This window comes from Hyla sarda, chromosome 2 (assembly GCF_029499605.1).
Source record: "Hyla sarda isolate aHylSar1 chromosome 2, aHylSar1.hap1, whole genome shotgun sequence".
Lineage (NCBI taxonomy): Eukaryota > Metazoa > Chordata > Amphibia > Anura > Hylidae > Hyla > Hyla sarda.
In genome coordinates this window covers 238,315,043-238,340,147 of record NC_079190.1, presented here as the reverse complement: position 1 = coordinate 238,340,147, position 25,105 = coordinate 238,315,043, and the positions used below count along the sequence as shown (strand labels likewise).

The 25,105-nt window shown below is 40.1% G+C and overlaps 1 protein-coding gene across 6 annotated transcripts in view; it reads left to right on the top strand.

Moving 5' to 3' along the window:
- Nucleotides 1-25,105, top strand: part of BCAS3 (BCAS3 microtubule associated cell migration factor) — a 1,340,542-nt gene that overhangs the window by 695,040 nt on the left and 620,397 nt on the right. For all 6 annotated transcript variants that reach the window (XR_008888692.1, XM_056556703.1, XM_056556707.1 and 3 more), the window contains 2 exons: nt 6,848-7,013; nt 13,737-13,837. Coding sequence is in view for 5 of the 6 variants with exons in the window: in XM_056556703.1 (XP_056412678.1) it covers nt 6,848-7,013; nt 13,737-13,837 (267 nt within the window). In the remaining variant the exon portion in view is untranslated. The remainder of the gene's footprint in view (nt 1-6,847; nt 7,014-13,736; nt 13,838-25,105) is intronic.

Sequence of the window (25,105 nt, the reverse complement as noted above, 5' to 3'; positions counted from 1 at the left end):
GGGAGACTGTAGGAGGGCAACAACCCAGTAGCAGGACCGCTACCTCCGCCTTTGTGCAAGGAGGAGCAGGAAAAGCACTGCTAGAGCCCTGCAAAATGACCTCCAGTAGGCCACAAATGTGCATGTGTCCACTCAAACGGTCAGAAACAGACCCCATGAGGGTGGAATGAGAGCCTGACGTCCACAGGTGGGGGTTGTGCTTACAGCCCAACACTGTGAAGGACGTCTCGCATTTGCCAGAGAACACCAAGATTGGCAAGTTCGCCACTGGCGCCCTGTGCTCTTCACAGATGAAAGCAGGTTCACTCTGAGCACATGTGACAGACGTGACAGAGTCTGGAGACGCCGTGGAGAATGTTCTGCTGCCTGCAACATCCTCCAGCATGACCGGTTTGGCGGTGGGTCAGTAATGGTGTGGGATGGCATTTCTTTGGGCGGCCGCACATCCCTGTGCTTGCCAGAGGTAGCCTGACTGTCATTAGGTACCCAGATGAGATCCTCAGACCCCTTGTGAGACCATATGCTTTTGCGTTTGGCCCTGGGTTCCTCCTAATGCAAGATAATGCTAGACCTCATGTGGCTGGAGTGTCAGCAGTTCCTGCAAGAGGAAGGCATTGATGCTATGGACTGGCCCGCCCATTCCCTAGACCTGAATCCGATTGAGCACATCTGGGACATCATGTCTCGCTCCATCCACCAATGCCACGTTGCACCACAGACTGTCTAGGAGTTGGCGGATGCTTTAGTCCAGGTCTGGAAGAACATCCCTCAGGAGACCATCTGCCACCTCATCAGGAGCATCCCCAGGCATTTGTAGGGAGGTCATACGGGTACGTGGAGGCCACACAAACTACTGAGACCCATTTTGACTTGTTTAAAAGGACATTACATCAAAGTTGGATCAGCCTGTAGTGTGGTTTTTCACTTAGATTTGGAGTGTGACTCCATATCCAGACCTCCATGGGTTGGTAAATTTGATTTCCATTGATAATTGTTCCGTGATTTTGTTGTCAGCACATTCAACTATGTAAAGACGAAAGTATTTCATACGATTAGTTCATTCATTCAGATCTAGGATGTGTTATCTTAGTGTACCCTTTATTTTTTTGAGCAGTGTACGTATTTGCATAGTAATTTTAGTAGTTCTTCACATTGATCTTTATTTTGACCCAGGAGAATAAAAATATATCTCTGCTAAAGCAGGCGTGAATACATGAAAATAAACACACACACTCGGGGAGATTTATCAAACCGTGTGAGAGAAAAAGTGGAGAGATTTTCCCCCAGCAACCAATCACAGCTCAGCTAATGAGCTCTGGTAAAGTGAAAGCTGAGCTGTGATTGGTTGCTGTGGGAAAATCCCTCCACTTTTTCTCTCAGACAGTTTGATAAATCAGGGCCACTGTATGCATATATATCAGTCTACTAGGATGTCAAATCAAACATATAACACTTTTAGATAAAACAAAAATGGCTGTCATTTAATGTTATAACATCTCAGCCTTTATTTTACTGTTACTAGTCAACATTATATAATAGAAGACTGTGGAGAAGGAGGATGAGGATATATGAAATCAGTTTTGTCATTTCATAAGTCACTATGTTGCATTTTAATTATGCTTACTTTTTAGCCTGTATTCACACATACCATAATGTACTAAATACCCTATAGAATTTGCCTTAAAGCCTAGCCTATTAGGGCATATAGACTGCCAGCTCAGGACAAAGTAACATAGTTACATGTAACTTTATAGGGGACATTTATTAAAGTCGGTGTCGGTGCACTGATGTTATACACAGGTTTTGATGGTTTAGTTACATTGTACATGAACACCGAGAAAGAATAGGTAGGTAACTGTGTAAGAGAACTACACACTCCGAAAAAAGAAATTAAGCACAGAACTACAATAGAATATAATAGTAGTAAACTTTATTGTATAATACATAAAAAGATAACTTTAAAAAAATGTATATATTGAGAAAACAAAACAGTATAGGAAACAAGGAAAAGAGCAATCAGGCATCAGAGTACTGCAGAAAAATGGGTGGGTACAAAGTCTGATAAAGCAAACTGAATATACAGACCTATAATAGCAGTGTGGGATAAATACAAGTGACAAGAGGATCCCAGGCAAAGGCCAAGGTCACAAGTGGGCAATTGGACCCCACACTGTTACACAGGACATAAGGAAGTTAATAGAACAAAGAGCAAATGGAATGCCTGACCATACCCACCAGACCCCCAACGATCGTTTCGCTAACAGTGTGCTTCCTCAGGGGTCGTGACTATAGGTCACATCACCAGTTCGTTTATAGATGGGGTACCCCCCCAAAAGGCCGGACTCCCTTGAGATAGTCAGCGTGGCCTAACGAAACGTCGGGGGGCGGATGGCTAGCATTACTTTTTAAATAAGCAGCCACACAAGCCAGCAGCAATCTAAGTGAATGTCCGTAGCTAAAAGCCTAATACTATAGAATTACTTTATAGGACTTCCACAGTGACCTTACTGAGCAACGGCTGTGTTTTTAAAGAGCACACACACATTTCTTTGTCCTTATACTAGATTATTTTAATGAACAAAATAAAGCTTTGGGTATTTTAATACTATCAGGGGGGATTTCTAGTTTTAGGGCTAACCCCTTTTGGGGGGTACCCCTAAACGTTGTTGTTTGAATTAATGCCCTGGAATCCTTGGGGGTATTTGTTGTTTAACATTTATAGACGGGAACCACCAATCCGGTGGGAGACTCAAAGATGGACAGTATGACCGATAAAACATTAATGTCTAGCTACCAAGCACTTCTCAAACACCTCCCCCTATCTAATGATGTTGAATCTACCAGGTGGTAAGTATATTACATACCTGGTGTTGATGAGCCTAACGGCAAACAGTGTTATGAAGTGCGTGTTAGCACTTCCGGTTTGCCGCCGGCGTCACCCGATCACGTGATTTGCCACCACCGGTGCCAGGGATAAGAACAAAGATGCATGCGCAATGGGAAACAAACAGTATATAGTGAAAAAGCATGTGATGGTGTGAATTAACCGTGACAAAACGTGATACATGCAGTGATAAGTGCGTGAGTGAGTGAAACACACAGTGAGGGGGTGAAAAAAAACATTTATTATAATTAGAGACAATCATATTGACAGTAGTGACCATATTAGAAATAGATTATAAAAAAGAAAATCAATTTGTTAATTGATATATATATATATATATATATATATATATAAAAATACATATAAACGAAATGATGAAAAGTAATGAAAAAATATATATGAAAAAAATTATATAATAAATAAATAAGGTTAAAATAAAAATGAACAATGAGAAATAAAGATAAAAAATAAAAATAAATGAAAAAAATATAATTAAAAATAATTATAAAAATGAATAAATGAATGAATAAAAGTTAAAATAGAGAGTAACAAATAACAAATTAAATTAATAAAAATTTTTATAAAAATTTAAAAAATAATCAATATAAGACAAATGAATAAATAAAAAGAAACAAAAAATAAACATAATGGAATTGAATTAAAATTAAATTGATTGAAATACAATTGAAAATAAATTAATAGGAGTGAAGAATGACAGTAGAATAAAAATGTGATACAAATAGTGAAATGTAAGGTGTGTATTGAAGGAAAACCACACTAGTGAATATAACATAGATAAATAAATAACAAACAAATAATTGTACATGCACCAAATATATTAAATAGTAGAGGACTTTGATAAATACGGGGCTAGTATATATTTTTGTGACATTTCAGTTCAGAACACTACTGAAGTGCGACTTATGCTGCAAATCTACTTTTTTTTTTTTTTTTGTGAAAAGTTGAACTTCATAAATCTCTTACCACTGCAAAGTGAAAAAGCAGAAGTGTGTACCAAAATCATTTTAGTCAATATCACTTAAGCAAAAAATTGCATACCTTTTCTGCAAGTGCAAAAAAAATCTGTGACAATCTTACACCAAAAAGCAGTGTAAAAAGCTTTAGAAATGTCCCCCTATATAAGTATAATGGTACCCCAGTTCATCACACCAGCAGGTGGGGCAGTATGTCTCTCCACAACAAAGGCAGGATTTAAAGGGAACAAAGCATAAGATTTTACCATATAGAATGGCATGACCGCCATGTATTTTCACATGTATCTACAACATGTTAAAAGCTTTTCAGGAAACTCTAGTTGTTCTCTATTGCGTCACATTTTAGGCCATTTTTTGTGGTATTTAAAGGGGTTGTCCATGGTGGTTAAGTGATTAGCATTGTCCCTAAAGTGCACTCACCAGTTGATCGCAATTCATACCCGGTAAGTACCGAGTGCTATTAGCTGCCAGGACTCACCGCTAATGTCTGGCATGAACCCTTACTTTGATTGCGGTATCTAAAATCTGAAAATACATGTGACGGCTAGCTCAGAGGGCTAATCTGGACCTCCATGGCATGATCATGGGGACCCAATCAGCTGACATAAAGGCTGGAGTACCCTCATCTGGCAGGCTGGAGAAACAGAGCGCTAATATTAATGATCAGTGCTGTGCTATAACATAACATTGAACAGTTTTTACAATCAGAATATTGCATGTAATAGTGCCTTATAAGGACTAAAGAATTGTGAAAAAAATAATTTGTGTTAATAAATACAAAGAAGCCCCTTTCCCAATAAATGTTTTAACCCCTTAACGACCACGGACGTAAATGTACGTCCTGGCTTGGCCGTAATTCGCCCACCAGGATGTACATTTACGTCCTGTGTATGTCCATGAGCATCGGAGCGGTGCTCGTGTCATACACAGCAGGTTCCGGCTGCTATAAGCAGACGGGGACCCGCCGGTAATGGCCGACATCCGCGATCGCGCGGATGTCCGCCTTTAACCCCTCAGATGCCTTGATCAGTACAGATCACGGCATCTGTGGCAATGTGCACGTTAAAATAAATGATAGGATCGCTCGCAGCGCTGCCGCGGCGATCCGATCATCTGTAATGGCGGACGGAGGTCCCCTCAACTGCCTCCGTCCGTCTCCCGGCGTCTCCTGCCCTGGTCTGAGATCGAGCAGACCAGAGCAGAAGATAACCAATAATACTGATCAGTGCTATGTCCTATGCATAGCACTGAACAGTATTAGCAATCAAATGATTGCTATAGATAGTCCCCTATGGGGACATAAAAAGTGTAAAAAAAAAAAAAAAAGTTGAAAAATCCCCTCCCCCAATAAAAATGAAAATTTGCCGTTTTTCCCATTTTACCCCTAAAAAGCGTAACTTTTTTTAAAATAAAATATTTGGTATCATTGCGTGCGTAAATGTCTGATCTATCAAAATATAATGTTAATGATCCCGTACGGTGAACGGCGTAAATGTAAAAAAATAAAAAAAGGTCCAAAAATGCTGCGTTTTTGTCACATTTTATTCCAAAAAAAATTCTAAAAAATTTGATAACAGTTTTATATATGCAAATGTGGTATCAATAAAAAGTACAGATGACGGCGCAAAAAATTAGCCCTCATACCGCACTATATATGGAAAAGTTAAAAAGTTATAGGTGGTCAAAATAGGGCAATTGTAGATTACTGATTTTGCACAAAAAGTTTTAGAGGTACAAAAATATACAAGTATCTAGCCATGGGTATCATTTTAATCGTATTGACCCATAGAATAAGGAACACATGCAATTTCTACCGTAAAGTGTACAGTGTGAAAAAGAAACCCTCCAAAATGTGCAAAATTGTGGTTTTCATTTAAAATATTTTTTTGGGTGTGCCGTACATTTTATGGTAAAATGAGAGGTTTCATTACAACGTACAATTGGTCACGCAAAAAACAAGCCCTTAGATGGGTCTGTAGATGGAAATATAAAAAAGTTATGGATTTTAGAAGGCGAGGAGGAAAAAACGGGCTTGATCCTTAAGGGGTTAATCCTTCCCTTTTTCACATTTTCAAATAAAATAATTGTAAACAAAAATAAACATAAACAAAACTACAGATCATGGTGCAAAAGAATGAGCCTTTATACATGCTTACGTATATGGAAAAATAAGAGTGTTATAGGGATCAGAAGAGGACAATTTTAAGCATACTTAAACATATTTTCTTACAAAAAATTATAATTTTTTAAAAGTATTAAAATAAAACAAAACCTGTATGAATTGGGTATCGTTGTAATCATATTGACCAACAGAAGAAAGATAACATAATTTTTACTGAAAACTCTCACACCCCTTAAAATTTGCAGAATTGCAGTTTTTTTGTGGTAAAATGACTGATGTCATTACAGTGTGCAGTTGGTCATGCGTAAAACAAGCTCCCTGTATGGGTCTGTAGGTGGAAAATTGAAAGTTTTATGGCTATTAAAGGGTGAGGAGGAAAAAAAATTAAACTGCAAACATTTTAAATCACAGTGAAGGGATGAATAAATGGCCTCTAGGCTGGAAAAAATTTAAACTGCAAAAATGTTAAATTACAGTGAAGGGATGAATAAATGGCCTCTAAGCTGGAACTTGTAGATTTTTTTTAGTTAAGGGTTTTGACTAAGGAAGCTTCACTTGGTTGAAACGTTAAAATGTCATAATCTAAAATCTGAAAAATTATGTAGTCTAAAAAGCCAGATAAGAAGACCAAATAATCTTTGACAACAGTCTTGATTAAGAAACACAGAGTTGTATCACAGTGTAAATAACAGAAAATAGAGTTATATGAATACAAATTTCATTTTGGTGATAGGGGTTATTCCATCTCTTTCATTTAAAGATAATGTTGCAGGGAGACTGGTTTAATCTTATACTGGTGAAGATGGTGGTGTTTTGGTTTAAATTTTCACATCCTTTTCCTCTTAGATCAGTCCAAGCAATATGTGGTGGAATCATTGTACATCATAAGCTGTTATGGAACGCTAGTAGAACATGTGTTGGAACCTCGACCTCTGAGCACTGCACCGAAGATAAGTGATGACACACCTCTGGAAATGTGGACCTCGCCACGTGCCAGCTGGACTCTAGTTAGGTATGTTAGTGCTTATCTCATTGTCTTTTGGAAGCAAACCATCATATCATTATTTGTGTCCGAATTCAGTTACATCATTTAAGCAGTTATATATCATGCCTTAGCTCTTCCTAGTATGTAATTGCCAGAAACCCTTAAAGGAAAAAGTTACTTTGTAAACATTATCTTCATGACACTTTAAATTGTGTCAGATGTGTCTAAGAAACATGTTGCTAACTGGTGCATTTTTTGGAAACAGTACATACTTACAAGGTGGTTGGATACAGGATATACTGGAACTCTATCTGAAATTACACCAGGATAAAATTAATTAAATGGGATAATCTATAGGACACTAGTTGAATGGAAATTGGTCGCAGCTGCAGCACTGTAGTGTCTGAAGATGTGGTCAGTGTTGTAGTTGATATATTATAAGCTGGAAAAATGTATAAGCGTAAGGATCTCAGCAGTGCCAAGCCTAGGATCATGGACGTCTGGGTCCCTTGGTGGACATGGGTATATAATTAACTCCCACCCAGCAAAAACCCAAGTGTTGTGTATAAAGAGACTAATAAAGGGTGGATAACACTCAATTGGAACTAAAGCAAACAAATTCTCAATGAGAAAAAAAATGCTGATTGGGCAACACCAACATGATTCAGAGGATAAAGGGGTTATGCAGAGATAGAGGGGGAAAAAAAGCTTACCATATATACTCAAGTAGAAGCTGTTTAGCACATTTTTTTATGCTAAAAAAGACCCCCTCAGCTTATACTCGAGGGAGGACATGCTGGGCCATCCATCTGCCCCTACTCACCTCCTCCGGTCATCCCACCGGAAGGAACGATGCTTTGAGTGGCTGGGGTGGCTGTGCTATATGTACAATTTGTGGCTATGAAGGATGACAGGGGGATGGATTTCCCACCCTAGGCATATACTGAAGTCAATAAGTTTTCCCAGTTTTTTGTGGTAAAATTAGGTGTCTCGGCTTATATTCGGGTCAGTTTATATTTAAATATATACGGTATTTCCTCTAAAACCAACACCACTCCTGTCAGGTTGTGTGTGGTATTAAAACTTGCCTCCTTTTGCTTCAGTATAACTGAGCTGCAATACCACTTACAAACGGAGGACATCCGTAACTGTTGTTTTAAGAAATCGCCTGTTTTTTTAATCATGGATAACCCCTTTAAGAATGAGGAGGCAGAATATACTTAATATAGGTTAAGGCTGTTATTACAAGGGATGGTGGGAGGGGAGAATAAACTTTTATTTAGTAGGAGTACTAATATAAAGTGCCTAAAACTGAGTTTATCCTGCAACCCTCTGCTGAAATCCTGGATTGGTTGGCTACTTAGCTGGGCACTGACCGCCTGCCACTTGGACTGCTGCTGACAAGCTGGTCCGCTCCTGTGCTCCACTCTTCACAAGCCTCGTTCTCTGGAATGCAGGCAGATGTCTGTTCTTTACTGCCCGAACACAGGAACCTATCCCAGTGATCCAATCAGAATTCAACATGAGCTGCCATCTCTTGATTGATAAAGTCAACCACTGTATAAAGGCCCTCCACTGCTTATTGTTTGGTTAAAGTGTTCTGCACTGTAGAAATGTCATTGCTCTGGATCTGAGTAACCTTTCAATAGCCAAATTGTGATGGCTATCTGACTGACTCAGAATAGTTCCAAAATAGTCCCTATTCCAATCAGGCCAATATACCCTGTGTAATATGGCCAGCGATCAACTGATTGTGTTTGATTACCAGGAAAAAAAGAAAATTGCTATTCGACTTATAATGTTAGCATAGGGACACATGATTGGAAATTGGTCATTCAGCCCTCCCACATGCAATCCTCAAGACTTGTAATAGGCTTTTTAAATGAGCGCTGATCTACTAGAACGGAGCTGGTTTTAACTGCGCCACGATGTGTGCCTTGACTCTTACCTTGGTGCAACAGCTAGCCTGTCTTATCTAATCCCAAATAATTGCTACTGTACTTTTAGTTGGTGAAAATATTTATGAGGCTATGATAGGAGCCAGAATGTAGCCAGCGCTGGGCAGCACAGGAGAAAAATAGTGGAGGTAGTGAACTGCTATTCTGTGGCTTAGAGATTGAATGGTGGCCAAGAGTTAAATGAGAAGAATGAGCAGAAAAGCATGATCTAGAGAGAGAAAGAGAGACATAGCTGAGTGCAGAGGAAAAGTGTTCTGCATCCACTGGTGATACAAGGTGTAGGAAAGAAAATCCAGTGATAAATTTAGGGAAAGAAGGTCCAGTAGCTCCCAGGGTATTAAGTGCCAGAGGAATAAGAGTACATACAACCTGCAAACACGTTAGTCTATTGGCTCTGTAGGAATAAAACCTGGCAGTACCAGATGTTCTAACATGGAAATGGGTAGGGTCGCTGACATTTTTCTAGATGGAGGAGTTAACTCAAACAGTTACAGAAGTTATAAATTAAACAAAATAATTGAATTTCAGAAGGCTATGTCCTTTTTACAATCCTGTTTACATGTAGGAGAAAGAATTTGCACTGCATGCAGAAATTGCGGTTTGGTCCAGACAGGTAAGCAGCAGGTCCCTGTGCACACCATAAAGACAACCTACCCTTACTATAGAAATAAATAGCTCCACAGTAATTTCAGTATCTGCTGGTCATTACTAATCACTCCACAAAATTTACAGTTGTGGTCCTTCATTTTTCCTTATAGGTCCCTGATATTTCATTTTGATTAACGTGCTTGCTTTGAAGGGAAGATGACTTAAGAACTGTGTCAGCTGTACAAATATAGAAAACATGGATCATATTGTACCATCTCTAGGGAATAAGCATTTGTAAACTCCTAAACCTTCAATTGGAACTAAGTGCAGACACTCTTTGGGGAGATCTTTCTATGTCCAGTAGGGAGGCAGAATATAGGAAAAGAAGTCCAGAGAGATGGAAATTTAGTCAAAGGAAGGAGAGACCAATGGGAGCTCAGTAGCTCTCTGTTCATTCAGATCCAGAGAGCTTAATGAAACCTGGCTTGCCTCTGTAGAACTGAAACCTGGGAATAACAGGAGGTAGTATTGTTAAGGATGGGTTAATGTGCGGCCTTAATCTGTGAGTGACTACCGCTGTACTATTTTTCCGAGTGTCAACATAAGAAAATTCACACCAGGCCAGGTTGGTATGAGTTCCCTCCTCTGTGTTGACTCCAGGGAGTTCTGATTTATTACAGGAAGTAAATTTGTTTTTTACATTTGGAAAAAGGAGGGTTAGTTATGACATCACAATTAGCATGGCACATTTTTATTGGTTGTTCGATTATTGTGTCCGTATATATTAGCATATCTAGTGTCCATTAATTTCTTGGCAGAAGTTCTCTGTTCGTCAGATGTTTAGTCTTTCTACTCCTGCATGGAGTCATTTCAAGGCCTATATTCAGAGTCACGAGCAGATAGCATTCTGATGTATATGGGTTAAAGGGTAGGTAACAGATATTTCCAGCAGAAATGGCATTTTAGTATTAGTATATTGATCAGTCATTAGAAATATAAGGGTCATCCCTATCAGTCTAATTTTAAAGAAACCAGTAGTGGCAAGGAGATGTAGGTAGAAGGGAGATCTGGTCTTATTCCTGAGAAAAGTCTGTAGACTACTATGCATGGTGTAATTTAGTGTTACCAAACCTGATGCCAAGACTGTAACAGCCTGTTGCTTTGAGCTTTTACAGGCCTACAAGTGCAAGTTTCATAGTCTCTTTGAGTGTAAGATCTACTTCTAACACATAGTGGAAGTCTGATGCAAGGACTAGATCATGTGTTCACTGTTCAGTTGTAGCACCTAGCTGTGGTATTCTACGTTGGTTAAGGAGAACCCCTCAGAAAAATGCAGAGGCATGTAGATTGTGATGACAATTGTCTAGATGTGGACAGAGTAGGAAGGATCTCCCATGGTGGTTAAAATTCCCTTGGCCTGCTTTGAAGCATTTATCATATATTGTATATAAGATATTCCAGAAGTTATATTTCACATGGAGCGGATTACATTCTAAAGGCTGCATTCATTGCGGCGTTAAGGTCTCCACACATTTCTATTGTAATACAGCTTGCTGTGTATTTGGATGCCACAATTCAAAGTACACAAAATAAGTACAGTAGTTTTAATGCCATGGCTCATTAGTCTATATCAGATGTGTACATGTTGTTAGATTGCTTGGTCAGTGGCCTTCTCACACTTTGGCCAAAAGTAGTTAAAAAAACAATGAAAATTCAAATGGTTGGCTAAATGAAAACAAGGACAATGGACAGAACAATTCCCAAAGGAAAAGAAAATTGTTAAAGTATTTTTGTGAATAATTTGAGGCCCTGATAGAGTGCAGTATATGTTATATAAATGATATGAAATATACTGATGTTTCTTCATCAGACATTTATAAATGATATTTCTGTACCATTACTTATTGTTATTACCATTACGCTCTAATTTATATCCACATTAATGTGATTGTCTAGCAATGCAGCTCGTTCCATTGGTTTTCTAATAAAAGTTAGTCTAGATGGCCCCTAATAAGTGGCCAGACCTAACTGCACCAAACAGAAATCAATCTATATCTATTATTCCAGCGTCTTTTTTTTTGGGACATTTTAAAGTATTTTTCCATTGATTTTCAGGATGCATTGTCCTGCAGCAGTGGCTATTCCTGTATTGATGTAATCAATATGAACGATACAGAGCAATTTACAAGGAACATTCCTTAATTAAAATGACCTCATATTGGACAGAGCTGTCATTTTTCAGAGAGTTGGAACATTGAAGGAGTTTTGTCTGGGCTTAGAACTGTTTTATTGTATACTCTTGGGCATAAAGACATACACAGCCAGCTTAAGGATATAGATAGGAAGCAATGTTTTATTGAATATTGCGATATGACAAGTAAATTACACAAATCATTTGTTGTGCACATTTACTCTATGCACCAGAAAAACCTTTAGTGTACACTGTAAACATATCCATAGGCCCTCATTACCTTATGGATACCAAATTTACATTTTTTTTTTAGCATTCATCAGGTAATGAGGGCCTATGGATATGTCATTTTGGTGGTATATGTTAGGGTTTACTGGATGATGTAGAGCAGGACACACTTGTCATAGAGTCTTCCGTATATCTTGGACAGACACTGCAAGAAGCAGTGTGAACACAGTATAACACTTATAACTGAACTTATATTAGGTAAGTAAGAAATACCTATTTGATGAAATCTCAGGACAGAAAGGCAAAAGATTAGGAGTAGTACCCATAAAAGTTTCTAATAGGCCAGGAGCGTATATGTCCAAGGAGAAAGGAAGGGGAACATACAGCTGTCTGGCACTGTATTGGATGATACCCAAAATAATTGTAGTCTTTAGGAATTACATTGTCATTGTATTAGAAGAACACTCTTCTATGCCGGTCTACTCCTTAATGAGATAGAAGCATATATATATATATTTATATTTATTAGGGAAAGTAGTATCAGGAACATGTCTTGAATATTGCTGGTGCTCCTGTCAAAGTGACAGGTGTAGAGATCGCTAGTTGCTTGTCAAGCAGCTTCTATGCATTCTTCTGCAACATCGTTTTTTATATATATATATATATATATATATATATATATATATATATATAAGGGGTTAGTACTTTCCTCAGGGAGAGGACACCTCTTCAGGTGTGACGGAGATTCAGGTTAGGCCATTTAGCACTCCGCAGGCATTCTGGGTAGGGGAATATGTAAAGCAGCTCATTACACAACCTTTTCAGGTAGTGTTCCCTGGTATCAGCTTAGCTCCTGTTAAGGAATATAAAAAGCTGAACGGGATATATGCCAAGCCAGACTACTCCCCAAAAGGGAAGTTTTGACCCATCTGCAGACAGCTGTTTCGGGGTTTTTGCCCCTCGTCAGTACAGAGCAGGGTGATCTGGCTTGGCTGTGGTGAGAGGCCTGAGGCTTTAAAAGGGGTTAGTACTTTCCTCAGGGAGAGGACACCTCTTCAGGTGTGACGGAGATTCAGGTTAGGCCATTTAGCACTCCGCAGGCATTCTGGGTAGGGGAATATGTAAAGCAGCTCATTACACAACCTTTTCAGGTAGTGTTCCCTGGTATCAGCTTAGCTCCTGTAAGGGTGGGTTCACACTACGTTTTGTCCCATACGGGAGCGCATACGGCAGGAGGGAGCTAAAAGCTCGCGCTCCCGTATGTAACCGTATGCGCTCCCGTATGCCATTCACTTCAATGAGCCGACCGGAGTGAAACGTTCGGTCCGGTCGGCTCATTTTTGCGCCGTATGCGCTTTTACAACCGGACCTAAAACCGTGGTTGACCACGGTTTTAGGTCCGGTTGTAAAAGCGCATACGGCGCAAAAATGAGCCGACCGGACCGAACGTTTCACTCCGGTCGGCTCATTGAAGTGAATGGCATACGGGAGCGCATACGGTTACATACGGGAGCGCGAGCTTTTAGCTCCCTCCTGCCGTATGCGCTCCCGTATGGGACAAAACGTAGTGTGAACCCAGCCTTAAGGAATATCCCGTTCAGCTTTTTATATTCCTTAACAGGAGCTAAGCTGATACCAGGGAACACTACCTGAAAAGGTTGTGTAATGAGCTGCTTTACATATTCCCCTATATATATATATATATATATATATATATATATATATATATATATATATAAATTAAACGTTACACTTAATGATTAATATTTGATTTTATTTCCTCAGGACTCCTCAATGGAATGAACTACAGCCACCGTTTAATGCAAACCATCCTTTGTTATTGGCCTCTGATGTGGTACAATACTATCAATACCTGCTAGCTGGCTGTAAGTACATCTCTTGTTCTCATGTTAGGTCTCTCATGTTAGGTGGAAATTTACTTGAGAGCACAGTTTTTAGCTTTGCTATAAAGACTTGGGCAGAATTAGCATAGGCATCTCATTATTACTGGGGGGGGGGGGCAGAGGCACAAATGACATATGACAAATCTTTTGTATTGTTAGAAAGCTATATAAGGCAATATAGCAACACTGTACACTAAAGCAGCCCATACACATAAGCATGCATATGTTTTGGTTTGCTGCTGCCAAACTACTCTTGCAACAGCTTGTCTCTAAGAGAACAAAGGGATTGTGCAGTTTAAATTCAACATACCCTATTCTTATCTTGAGAGGCCCTAATACACGTTACATGGACAGGTTTGGCGGGCATATATCTATTATCCATGGCTAGCTTTAATTTTTAGGTAACAAAAAAATACTATTATTATGGAGACTGTATTAGGCTATGGGTGCTTTTTTGTGTGCATTAAATTCCTTTTCTTGCTGCTGCCATAAAGCATACGCACCTTGCTACACTGTTTATACAGATATACAATGTTTTATATGGTTGTTATAATCTAAATTATGCTTCATGCGCCATATCTATTAAGAGACACAAACATACTTAAATGTAATGTTTTAAAGAACAACGTTTGACATGTCGATCAGACATGTCAAAAGCTGTTGACTACACTGGGTCTTGCTTCTGAGACCTACTGTGATTGTGCGTTATTAGCCAGGGAAGCAAGCAACATTGCGCTCCGCTTCCCGTCTGGCAGAGAGATCTGTTAAAGGAGTAGTCCAGTGGTGAACCCAGTGGTGAACAACTTATCCCCCTATCCTAAGGATAGGGGATAAGTTTGAGATCGCGGGGGGTCCAACCGCTGGGGCCCCCTGCGATCTCCTGTACAGAGCCCCGACAGCCCGCGGGAAGGGGGGCCGACACGCCCCCTCAATACAACTCTATGGCAGAGCCGAAGCGCCGCCTTCGGCAATCTCCGGCTCTGCCATAGAGATGTATTGAGGGGGCGTGTCGGCCGCCGCTTCGTGCGGAGGTCGACACCCACTATCTGGCCAGAGAGCCTGGCCCCCGTACAGAGAGATCGCAGGGGGCCCCAGCGGTCGGACCCCCCGGGATCTCAAACTTATCCCCTATCCTTAGGATAGGGGATACATTTTTCACCACTGGACTACCCCTTTAATTTCTCTGCATAGACCCGGTGTGATCAGCAACTTTTGACATGTCTGATCAATATGTCACCACTACTGTAGGGTGTGTCCATATGAAGCCACTCTGTATTTAGTAATACACCCACTATACAGTGTGTTATTCACCCATGTTTTACATTATTCTGACTGTGTTAGTTAAATGTTATTTGTGTTGTACGTTGTACTGAGAAGATTGAAGCCGTATACTGGTATAAACACTAGGATAAATGTGCGTTAAATTTCTAATCTTACACTCACACTGACTTGTATATAGCATGCTGTAGGGTCTACCTCCTCTCTTCTCAGTAGTCATTAGATACTTGAGGGAAGTGTTTCTGCTCTGACAGTTTCTGCACACTTTTGCACACAATTATGTCCGTAGTCTTTTATATGTCTAATTGTACATTTATATTAAAAGAAAAATTCCAAATAAGGTAATGTGAATTGGGGAGTTTCTACCTATTTCAGACTTCTGGCTACGTCTACTAAGTGCCCCATGCAATCTGAAACCTCTGGTAGCATGTAAGACTCAACATTTCCTATTGGGTATAGTTGCAAGAATTTATTTAAGCCAAATATATTACTAACATCTACAGACACACTAGTGCTGGCATATTTTTTATACTTTCAGCTGCTGTCAGATTCATAATCTGCCAACATTTCTTGTTAAATTTTGGAAATAACTAAAATGTCAGATTCAGACTTCATATTAGTATTATTTCTGCCTGTTCTAAAGCAGATGTTTGGTTGTACACTCACTGGCCACTTTTTCAGGTACACCTGTTTATTTCCTTGTTAACAAAAATAGCATATCAGCCAATTAGGTGGAAGCAACTCAATACATTTAGGCATGTCGATGTGGTCAAGACAACTTGCTTAAGTTCAAACCAAACACCAGAATGGTGACTTTAAAGGTAGCATAGTTGTTAGAGCCAGACAGGCTGATCTAAGTATGTCAGAAACTGCTGATCTACAAGTATTTTCTCGCACAACCATCACTAGGGCTTACAGAGAATCATCTGAAAAAGAGAAAATATCCAATCAATGACAGTTGTGCTAGTGAAAATGCCTTGTTAATGTAAGAGGTCAAAGGAGAATGGGCAGACTGGCTTGAGATAAAAAGGGCAACAGCAACTCAAATAACTACTCACTACAATGGAAGTATGCAGAATACTATCTCTGAATGCACAACACATCAAAGCCTACAGCAGCAAATGGAACCCCTGTTAGCTAAAAATAGGAAACTGAGGTTACAATTCACACAGGCTCACCAAAGCTAGACAATGGAAGACTGGAAGAACGTTGCCTTATCTGATGTGTCTCGATTCCTTCTGTGACATTCAGATGACAGGGTTAGAATTTAGCGTAAACAACATAAAGGTATCTTGTATTAATAGTTCAGACTGGTGGTGGTAGTATAATGGGTATGGGGGACATTTTTCTGGCACACTTAGGCCTCGCTTAGTAACTGAGCATGATTTAAATGCGACAGCCTACCTGAGTATTGTTGCTGACCATGTCCATCCCTATTTGACCACAGTGTACCCATTTTCTGATGGTTGCTTCCAGCAGCATAAAGCAGCATGTCACAAAGCTCACATCATCTCAAACTGGTTTCTTTTTGTAGCCTAATTGCCGTTAACGGACGGCATTTTTGTGCATAGGCTCATCCTCCACGAAGAGAAGACAACAAGGTTAAAACAATCTTTGTTGCTGAAGCTTTTCTCCTCATTCTTTCACCTACTTGCATGGCTGTTACAAGATACTAGTTATAAATTCTTTTTAATTATCAATATATAAGGAATGCTCGGCCCATATCAGAAGAGGCCATTCTGTTACCTACTGGTAATATAGCTGATAGCAGAGCCCACAACTTTCTGAGCTGCTGTCAAGTAGAATACAAATGCTAGATTATATCATTGACCACAGTAAACATTTAAAAATAAATAGATCAAAAAGAAAAACAATGACATTTGGAACATGCTATATAGTATACTAATACAGTGATCCCTCAACTTACAATGGCCTCAACATACAATAGTTTCAACATACAATGTTTGTTTCTGGACCATCGTAACTTGAAACCAGACTCAACATACAATGTACAGACAGTCCAGATGTGTTAAATATGTCACAACTGGAGGAACTGACCAATCAGAATGGGCATTTTACTGGTAAATCACCTCTATTACTGAAGTGCATGCACTGACTGGTGTCTGGTAGTGCCCCCTACAGTACAGGGAGGAACTACAAGTTCTGTACTACTCCTTACCTGTGCCAGGGTTAGCTGCTCTTTTGAACAACAAGTAAGGGTGACTCCATTTGGGACACTGTGTGTACTGTATAGGACCCTGAAGAGGCTCCTGTCCTCTACATAAACCATTGTTTCCCAACCAGGGTGCCTCCAGTTGTTGCAAAACTACAACTCCCAGCATGCCCGGACAGCCAACTTCCGGGCATGCTGGAAGTTGTAGTTTTGCATCAACTGGAGGCACCCTGGTTGGGAAACACTGACATAGACCGTGATTTACAGCTCCCAGCAGATCTTTTTACTTCTATATATAAGGATTTGCTTTATCTGTATTAGTTATCTACTTATTTTTCTTTAATCCTCACTTTTTCCTATTTTTGGATGACATTTTGGTGGCTTCAGAACCAATTACCAGGTTTCCATAGAGTTATGGTCTCAACATACAATGGTTTCAACATACAATGGTCGTCCCGGAACCGATTAATATTGTAACTTGAGGGACCTCTGTATATCATCAGCAAGGGAATACATACCATAGAGACAGGGCAAGTGACCGCATCCCTAATTTTATTAGATATTGAAAACCTGAGCATGGCGTTGCCTTCCTACACGGTCTGCAATGTTAGCAAACATGGGTGGGTAAAATGAACCCAACGATTATAGAATGGAGGCGGGGGACAAGCAAGCGTGTCGTTTCTTGTGTCCACGTGATTTGTGCTATAGTAACGTTAACCAGCCCCAGAGACAGGGCTCATTTAAATCTATGCTGTGGGGCCTCTTTTCTATGCATTGAGTCACATTTAGTTTGTGTAGAAAGTGGCAAGCTATGGGAATCGAACAGTGTTCGTTAATATCTGATCTGAAAGTATGCAGTCATGTCTGAGCAAATCTAAAGCAACCTGTTAGCATTTTTCTTGCTGGCGCTACTTGTCTGTATTGAGCTGTCTGTGTACTCTGCTGTTTACCTGCAATACAGTAATAGGCTGACAGTAGCGGTAAGTTATGGTTCAATATTATATCACTTCCGTCAATGAGGTTAATTGCTAGCAAATGGCTAAATGGGGTGAATGCTACAGCCGTCTGCCATGTTATGTGGTAAAAGGAACTGTGGCGCCATTTCAGGGTCACTATTTGTATCTGTCCATCACAGTAAGAACACAGCAGTTTCTCTCAGTTTCATTCTTTTGTATAGCATTTCTGTCAATTGTTAGGCTCCATTAAGTGTGCAAGGGAAATGAAAGCCTCAATGACCAAGCCACAAGGGGCTGTGTATAGACCCTCTCTTTGTCCACAGTCAGAACATTGCATTAGGTCTCATTATCCATTTATAATAAGTGACCTTTGCCCTTTGGGTCATTGAAAAATACTCAGTGTGCTTTTTCTAACACTAGGTACCCCCATCAGCAGACGATGAAACAATGAACCGTCTGGTTGTCTGATTGAAGGGGACACTTAGCAGATTTTCATAAATACAAGGTTACATGCCAAACCCCTTAAGCAAAACCTTGCTCTTTAATCATTCTACCACCAGAGCCGTCCCAAGACCTTTTCCTATTCTGCGCAGGAAATCTTTTTTTAATATTTTTATTCAGTCACATATAATTAGGCAGTTTTATTTAGTACTACCTCTTTGGCTATTAAGAACAACTTCCAAGTTGTGAAGCTAATAAGAAGCCATTGTATGAACAACCGTGTTCTAGTGTAAGTGTTCAAGACCTTTGTCCCCCGGGTTGCAGTAAGTGGTGCTGCACAGCTGTTTGGTTATTTTTGAGGTCATCTGTGACATCTGCTCTGAAACGTTCCATGTCAAGTAGCGCCATACATATACCTATCTAAACTGACTACTATAGGCAGCGTGCCTCAGCAAAGCATAAATAAAATCAGTGTGAATGTGCCATAGAATAAAAGCAATTTCTGACACACAAGCTCTTCCATCTGTCCTGTGTGGTTACAGCTATTTCAGCAGCTTGAAGAGTGTTTATTATTGACATTTTATTCATTCATTATCTACAATAAAGAAAAATATGTTGTGTGTGGAAACGTCATTCAGCCATAATATTAAAAACAGTGATAGGTGAAGGAAATCACATGTATTATATATACATTGGTACCTAGCCAGTCCAAAAAGCAAAACAGCAACAGCATCCATCATCCACTAAGTGGAGTGAGAGAGTGAGGCTAAAGATTTTACCATATATAACACGTTGCCAAGTCACGTTGGTTCCCTTTAAAGGGGTGCTCTGGTGGGAAACTTTTCTTTTTTTTTTTAAATCAACTGTTGCCAGAGAGTTAAACAGATTTGTAAATTACTTCTATTAAAAATTCGTAATTCTTCCAGTAATTATTAGGGGCTGCATACTACAGAGGAAATTCTTTTCTTTTGGGATTTCTTTTTTTTCACGACCACAGTGACTCCTAAACTGGACAGAGGTGTTAGCAGAGAGCACTGTGGCCATGACAGAAAATAAATCCCAAAAGAAAAGAATTTCTTCTGTAGTATACAGCAACTGATAAGTACTGGAAGGATTAAGAATTCTTAATAGAAGTAATTTACAAATCTTCTAAAACAAGAACCACCTGGCACTGCTCTCAGGGACTAACTCTGTGTGCTGCCGTCAATAATGTAGCGCTCCATTCACTCACGCTGGATATGTGGTGGTGCTCACGCTGTACGAGTACAGGTATGTAATATATCCAAAGGAGAATGAAAAGAAGAAGCGGTTCACTCACCAATCCAATGCTGTGCTGTTTATTCGGTATTTACCAATCCAATGCTGTGCTGTTTATTCGTAGTTACATAGGCAACATGCGGTCAAATGGAACGGCAGGGCAAGAGGTATAGCGGAGCCCCGTCCGAAGCGACTGCGCCGTTTCACTCCCTCTGGGTGTTTCTTCAGGCCCGGAATTGACATCATGCCGCAGGTAAAGCCTCTTTATAAAGACTACCCTTATGAAAGTGATAGAAATAAAAACAGCGTATAATACGTTAAGACTATATAAAAACTATAAAAGGCCGAAACTGGAACTTCATAGAAAGGCTGAAAACTTGTTTCTTTCATTGAAACCTAATACACCTGTTGCATCTAGCTCTGCTATCCAGCGGGCTTCTCTCTGGAGTAAAGTTCTATGTCTGTCTCCTCCCCTCTCATCTAATTCTATTCTCTCCAGACCTGCACATTTTATACATGTAAAATCTCCTTCATGAACCTCTTTTATGTGTGTTATAAGTGTTTTGATAGAGCGGAATCTAAATCTAGAAAAGAGTTGTTATCTAAAAACAAGGTAACAAAAAGGAGAGGAGATAAATTTATATTTTCTTTTGGTAACTCCCCCATGAATAAAACTCTCACAGATATAATCCATCGGAATTGGTATATCTTAGAACAAGATCAGGACATTAAAGGAACAGCTCAAAACAGACCAATAGTCACATTCAAAAGAAATAAAACCATAGGCGATTTTCTGAAAAGTACAGCCAAGAAAAAGGTAAATTGGCTAACAGAAAAAAGACCGAAAGGGAACTTCAAACGTGGACATTGTTCCATGTGTGAATTGAACCTAAATAAGTGTACATTCAGACTGGGTCCCAAGTTTATAGAGGTGAAACAGTTAATAAAATGCAAGACTACGTATGTAGTCTATTGCCTGCTGTGTTCTTGTGGACACTTCTATATTGGGAAAACAAAAAGAAGGTTGTTTGAAAGAGTCAGAGAACATGCAAGATCTGTTAAAACCGACAAAGGGGTACCCAGACTTATAACACACATAAAAGAGGTTCATGAAGGAGATTTTACATGTATAAAATTTGCAGGTCTGGAGAGAATCGAATTAGATGAGAGGGGAGGAGACAGACATAGAACTTTACTCCAGAGAGAAGCCCGCTGGATAGCAGAGCTAGATGCAACAGGTGTATTAGGTTTCAATGAAAGAAACGAGTTGTCAGCCTTTCTATGAAGTTCCAGGTTCGGCCTTTTATAGTTTTTATATAGTCTTAATGTATTATACATTGTTTTTATTTGTATCACTTTCATAAGAGTAATCTTTATAAAGAGGCTTTACCTGCGGCATGATGTCAATTCCGGGCCTGAATAAACACCCAGAGGGCGTGAAACGGCGCCGTCGCTTCGGACGGGGCTCCGCTATACCGCTATACCTCTCGCATGTTGCCTATGTAACTATGTTACCGAATAAACAGCACAGCATTGGATTGGTGAGTAAACCGCTTCTTCTTTTCATTCTCCTTTGGATAGTTTACAAATCTGTTTAACTTTCTGGCATGTTGCAGACATGGTCAGGTAATATGGAGATAAAACAAAAATGATACCTGTCTCTTAACTGATGGCTGTTTGCAAATAATGTAAAATTATGTTTTTCTTATAAGCTAAAAAGTCATAGTATCTGGGTTGAGCTGCAGCATGCACACCTCCTCCCACACCCACCCCTCTCTACTCTACATGATTGATGTACAAGGCTCTGTGCTGGAAGCCAAGCATGGAGAGGTGGGGGAGAAGTAGATGTGCATGCCTCAGCTTAGCCCAGATCCTAACGCTACTGAGCTTATAAGAAAAACATAGTTTTATAACTTTGCAAACTATCTCCCTATCCGCTATCTATCTATGCCTGCAGCTATGTGCATTATAAAGAGCTGACGGGTTTCCTTTAAATAGGCACTGTCAGATATAAAAACTTTTGATATGTTGAAAAGCATGTATAACCAATAGGTTTTGCAATTGCTTTCATTGGAAAATCTTCAGTATTTCATACTGAAAAAGCCAGTCAAAGAACTGCCCCCTGTGTGTGTAATAAAGGGGGACTACAATCATATGCCTCCAACTGTTGCAAAACTAAAACTCCCAGCATGCCTGCACAGCCAAATGATGTGTGGGCATGCTGGGAGCTGTAGTTTTGCAACAGCTGGAGGCACCCTGGTTGGGAAGCACTGGACTGAGGAGAGTGAGGGAAGAGGGGAGTGGTTATCACAGTGAGTACCTGCCTCCTGCTTCTGGTGGACAAAATTAAGGTATTTCAGAAATAAAGCTAATTCTGAGAGAAATGTAGGTCACAGACACATACAAAGTACATGTACATGATCAGGATGAGATACTGAGCAACATATAACAGTTTTGTATTTTTGAGTGATCTGACGGGTACGCTTTAAATTCTAAAGATCTTTTATGTACAGTTTACCTACTTCGCTGCTATTGTGTCAACTATGGTAGGTATTATAGATGGAAGTCCTATGATCTAGGTAGAGTTATAAATCTTACACTTGCTGTAAGAGAAATCATTAACTTACACCTGCCTGATGTTGTTCTGGTAAAGAGATGGGAATCTTCATTTTTTGTCTTTCTAATAAATATATTCTTTAGCCAGGTCCAGATGATAACCATGTCTTTGCTATTTATCCTGCTAGTTTCAGTCTATACATTTTTATCTTGCATCTTTTGCAATATTTTTCATAAAATGTACATTTAGGCAGAAAGACAAGACCTCGTAGTTTGCAATAAATCATATTCTACAAATGAGCATATTTTAGATGTTAACATTTGTTAAGAAATCCTTTCTTGACTTCAAGTCTACCATCTCCAAAATACATGTTATCTGGACTAAAAATCTTTATCAGCTCATATTACAGTGGGAAAACTATTTGCATTTGTCTTATCTCTTTTAGAAAGGAAGTAGTCTTTGAACTTTGGGAAAGTCAAAATACTTTATGATATCCTGCACCTAGTCACTTGGAATTCTGAGGCCTCTTCCTTTGTAGTTGTCTGTGATCATCCCTCTGCTTTGACTTAAACAAGTTCTACTGTGTATGCATGCAGGGCTGATACAACCTTGTATCGGACATTATAGGCCTAGAGAATTGGGGACTGCAGCTGCAGAAGTGGCTCGGAAAGAAAGTTTACTTAGACTTATCAGTTTAGGATATGTACATATTTTATTACATACCGTATGTCATGGTTCATCTAAACACATAAGTAAATAAGCACAGTTTTCTATTGCACTTGCAAAGTTTCATACAGAATTTTAACATGTTGCAGAAATATAGTATGCTAATCATATGCACAGCAAACATCCAAACATCACAGAAGTGGTATTTGTTCCATTTTAAAAACATTACTCTATGCCTGCTGGGGACTACTGGTAAATATTTTATTTTTTTTGCAACAATGTTATATAAATTGAACAGTTGTTTCTATTAAAGGGGTATTCAGGGAAAAAACTTTTTATATATAGATATAAACAGATTTGTAAATTACTTCTATTAAAAAATCTTAATCCTTTCAGTACTTATGAGCTGCTGAAGTTAAGGTTGTTCTTTTCTGTCTAAGTGCTCTCTGATGACACGTGTCTCCACGTAAATAAGTGACTTTTAAAAATATATTGGGGGACATGTATCAAAGATTTTACCCCTGTTTTGTGTGTATTTTTTTGCGCAAAATTTTACGCAAGCACTTTTTTTGCGCAATTTTTTTGCGCACGTTTTGGTAGAGCATGTCCTCCAGATGTGGCTGAATCGGGGTACCTTGGAGTGACATCTATAGTACACATGGATTTATTAACTGCGTACTTTTTTTTACACCAAAAATTTTGCCGCAAGAGCTGTTTTTTTTGCGCAAATATAAGCCATCTTGGACTTAACGTAGCAAGATGCTCTAAATCATTGATTCTATTTTCCAAAGAGTGGATTTAGAAGATTACTATATTTACCCGCAATTTATGAAGCTCATTGCACTTGATTGATAAATTTAGCGCTGTTACGCCTAGCGCTCCGGGTCCCCGCTCCTCCCCGGAGCGCTCACGGCGTCTTTCTCCCTGCAGCGCCCCGGTCAGTCCCGCTGACCGGGAGCGCTGCACTGTCATGGCCGTCGGGGATGCGATTCGCACAGCGGGACGCGCCCGCTCGCGAATCGCATCCCAGGTCACTTACCCGTCCCGGTCCCCTGCTGTCTTGTGCTGGCGCGCGCGGCTCCGCTCTCTAGGGCGCGCGCGCGCCAGCTCTCTGAGACTTAAAGGGCCAGTGCACCAATGATTGGTGCCTGGCCCAATTAGCTTAATTGGTTTCCATCTGCTCCCTGGCTATATCTGATCTCCTTCCTTGCACTCCCTTGCCGGATCTTGTTGCCTTGTGCCAGTGAAAGCGTTTAGTGTGTCCAAAGCCTGTGTACCTGAACTTCTGCTATCCATTCTGACTACGAACCTTGCCGCCTGCCCCCGACCTTCTGCTACGTCTGACCTTGCCTCTGCCTAGTCCTTCTGTCCCACGCCTTCTCAGCAGTCAGCGAGGTTGAGCCGTTGCTAGTGGATACGACCTGGTTGCTACTGCCGCAGCAAGACCATCCCGCTTTGCGGCGGGCTCTGGTGAAAACCAGTAGCCTCTTAGAACCGGTCCACTAGCACGGTCCACGCCAATCCCTCGCTGACACAGCGGATCCACAACCCGTAAGCCGAATCGTGACAAGCGCTTCTGCACATAATTTAGAATTCGGGAAAAGGGGTAAATTGCTTCTACCATACACAAATAATGATACATGTCCCCCATTGTGTGGACAGACAACTACGTTCCCATCTTTAAGACCCACATCTATCACAAGGTCTTTTCCTGTTAAAGTCTCAAGGGCCTAGATACTGTGAAAGGCCAGGCAAAAGTACTCACCGACTGGTGCTGTACACAAATACTTTAAAGGGGTTGTGCGCTGCCCTGCCTTTCGGAGCTCCGCTCGCAGCGTCTGGAAGTTCATTACTCCGAACGCTGTGTGCTGGCTTCCGTGTTCGCGGCCGCCCCCTCAACGAAAGTCTATGGGAAGGTGGCG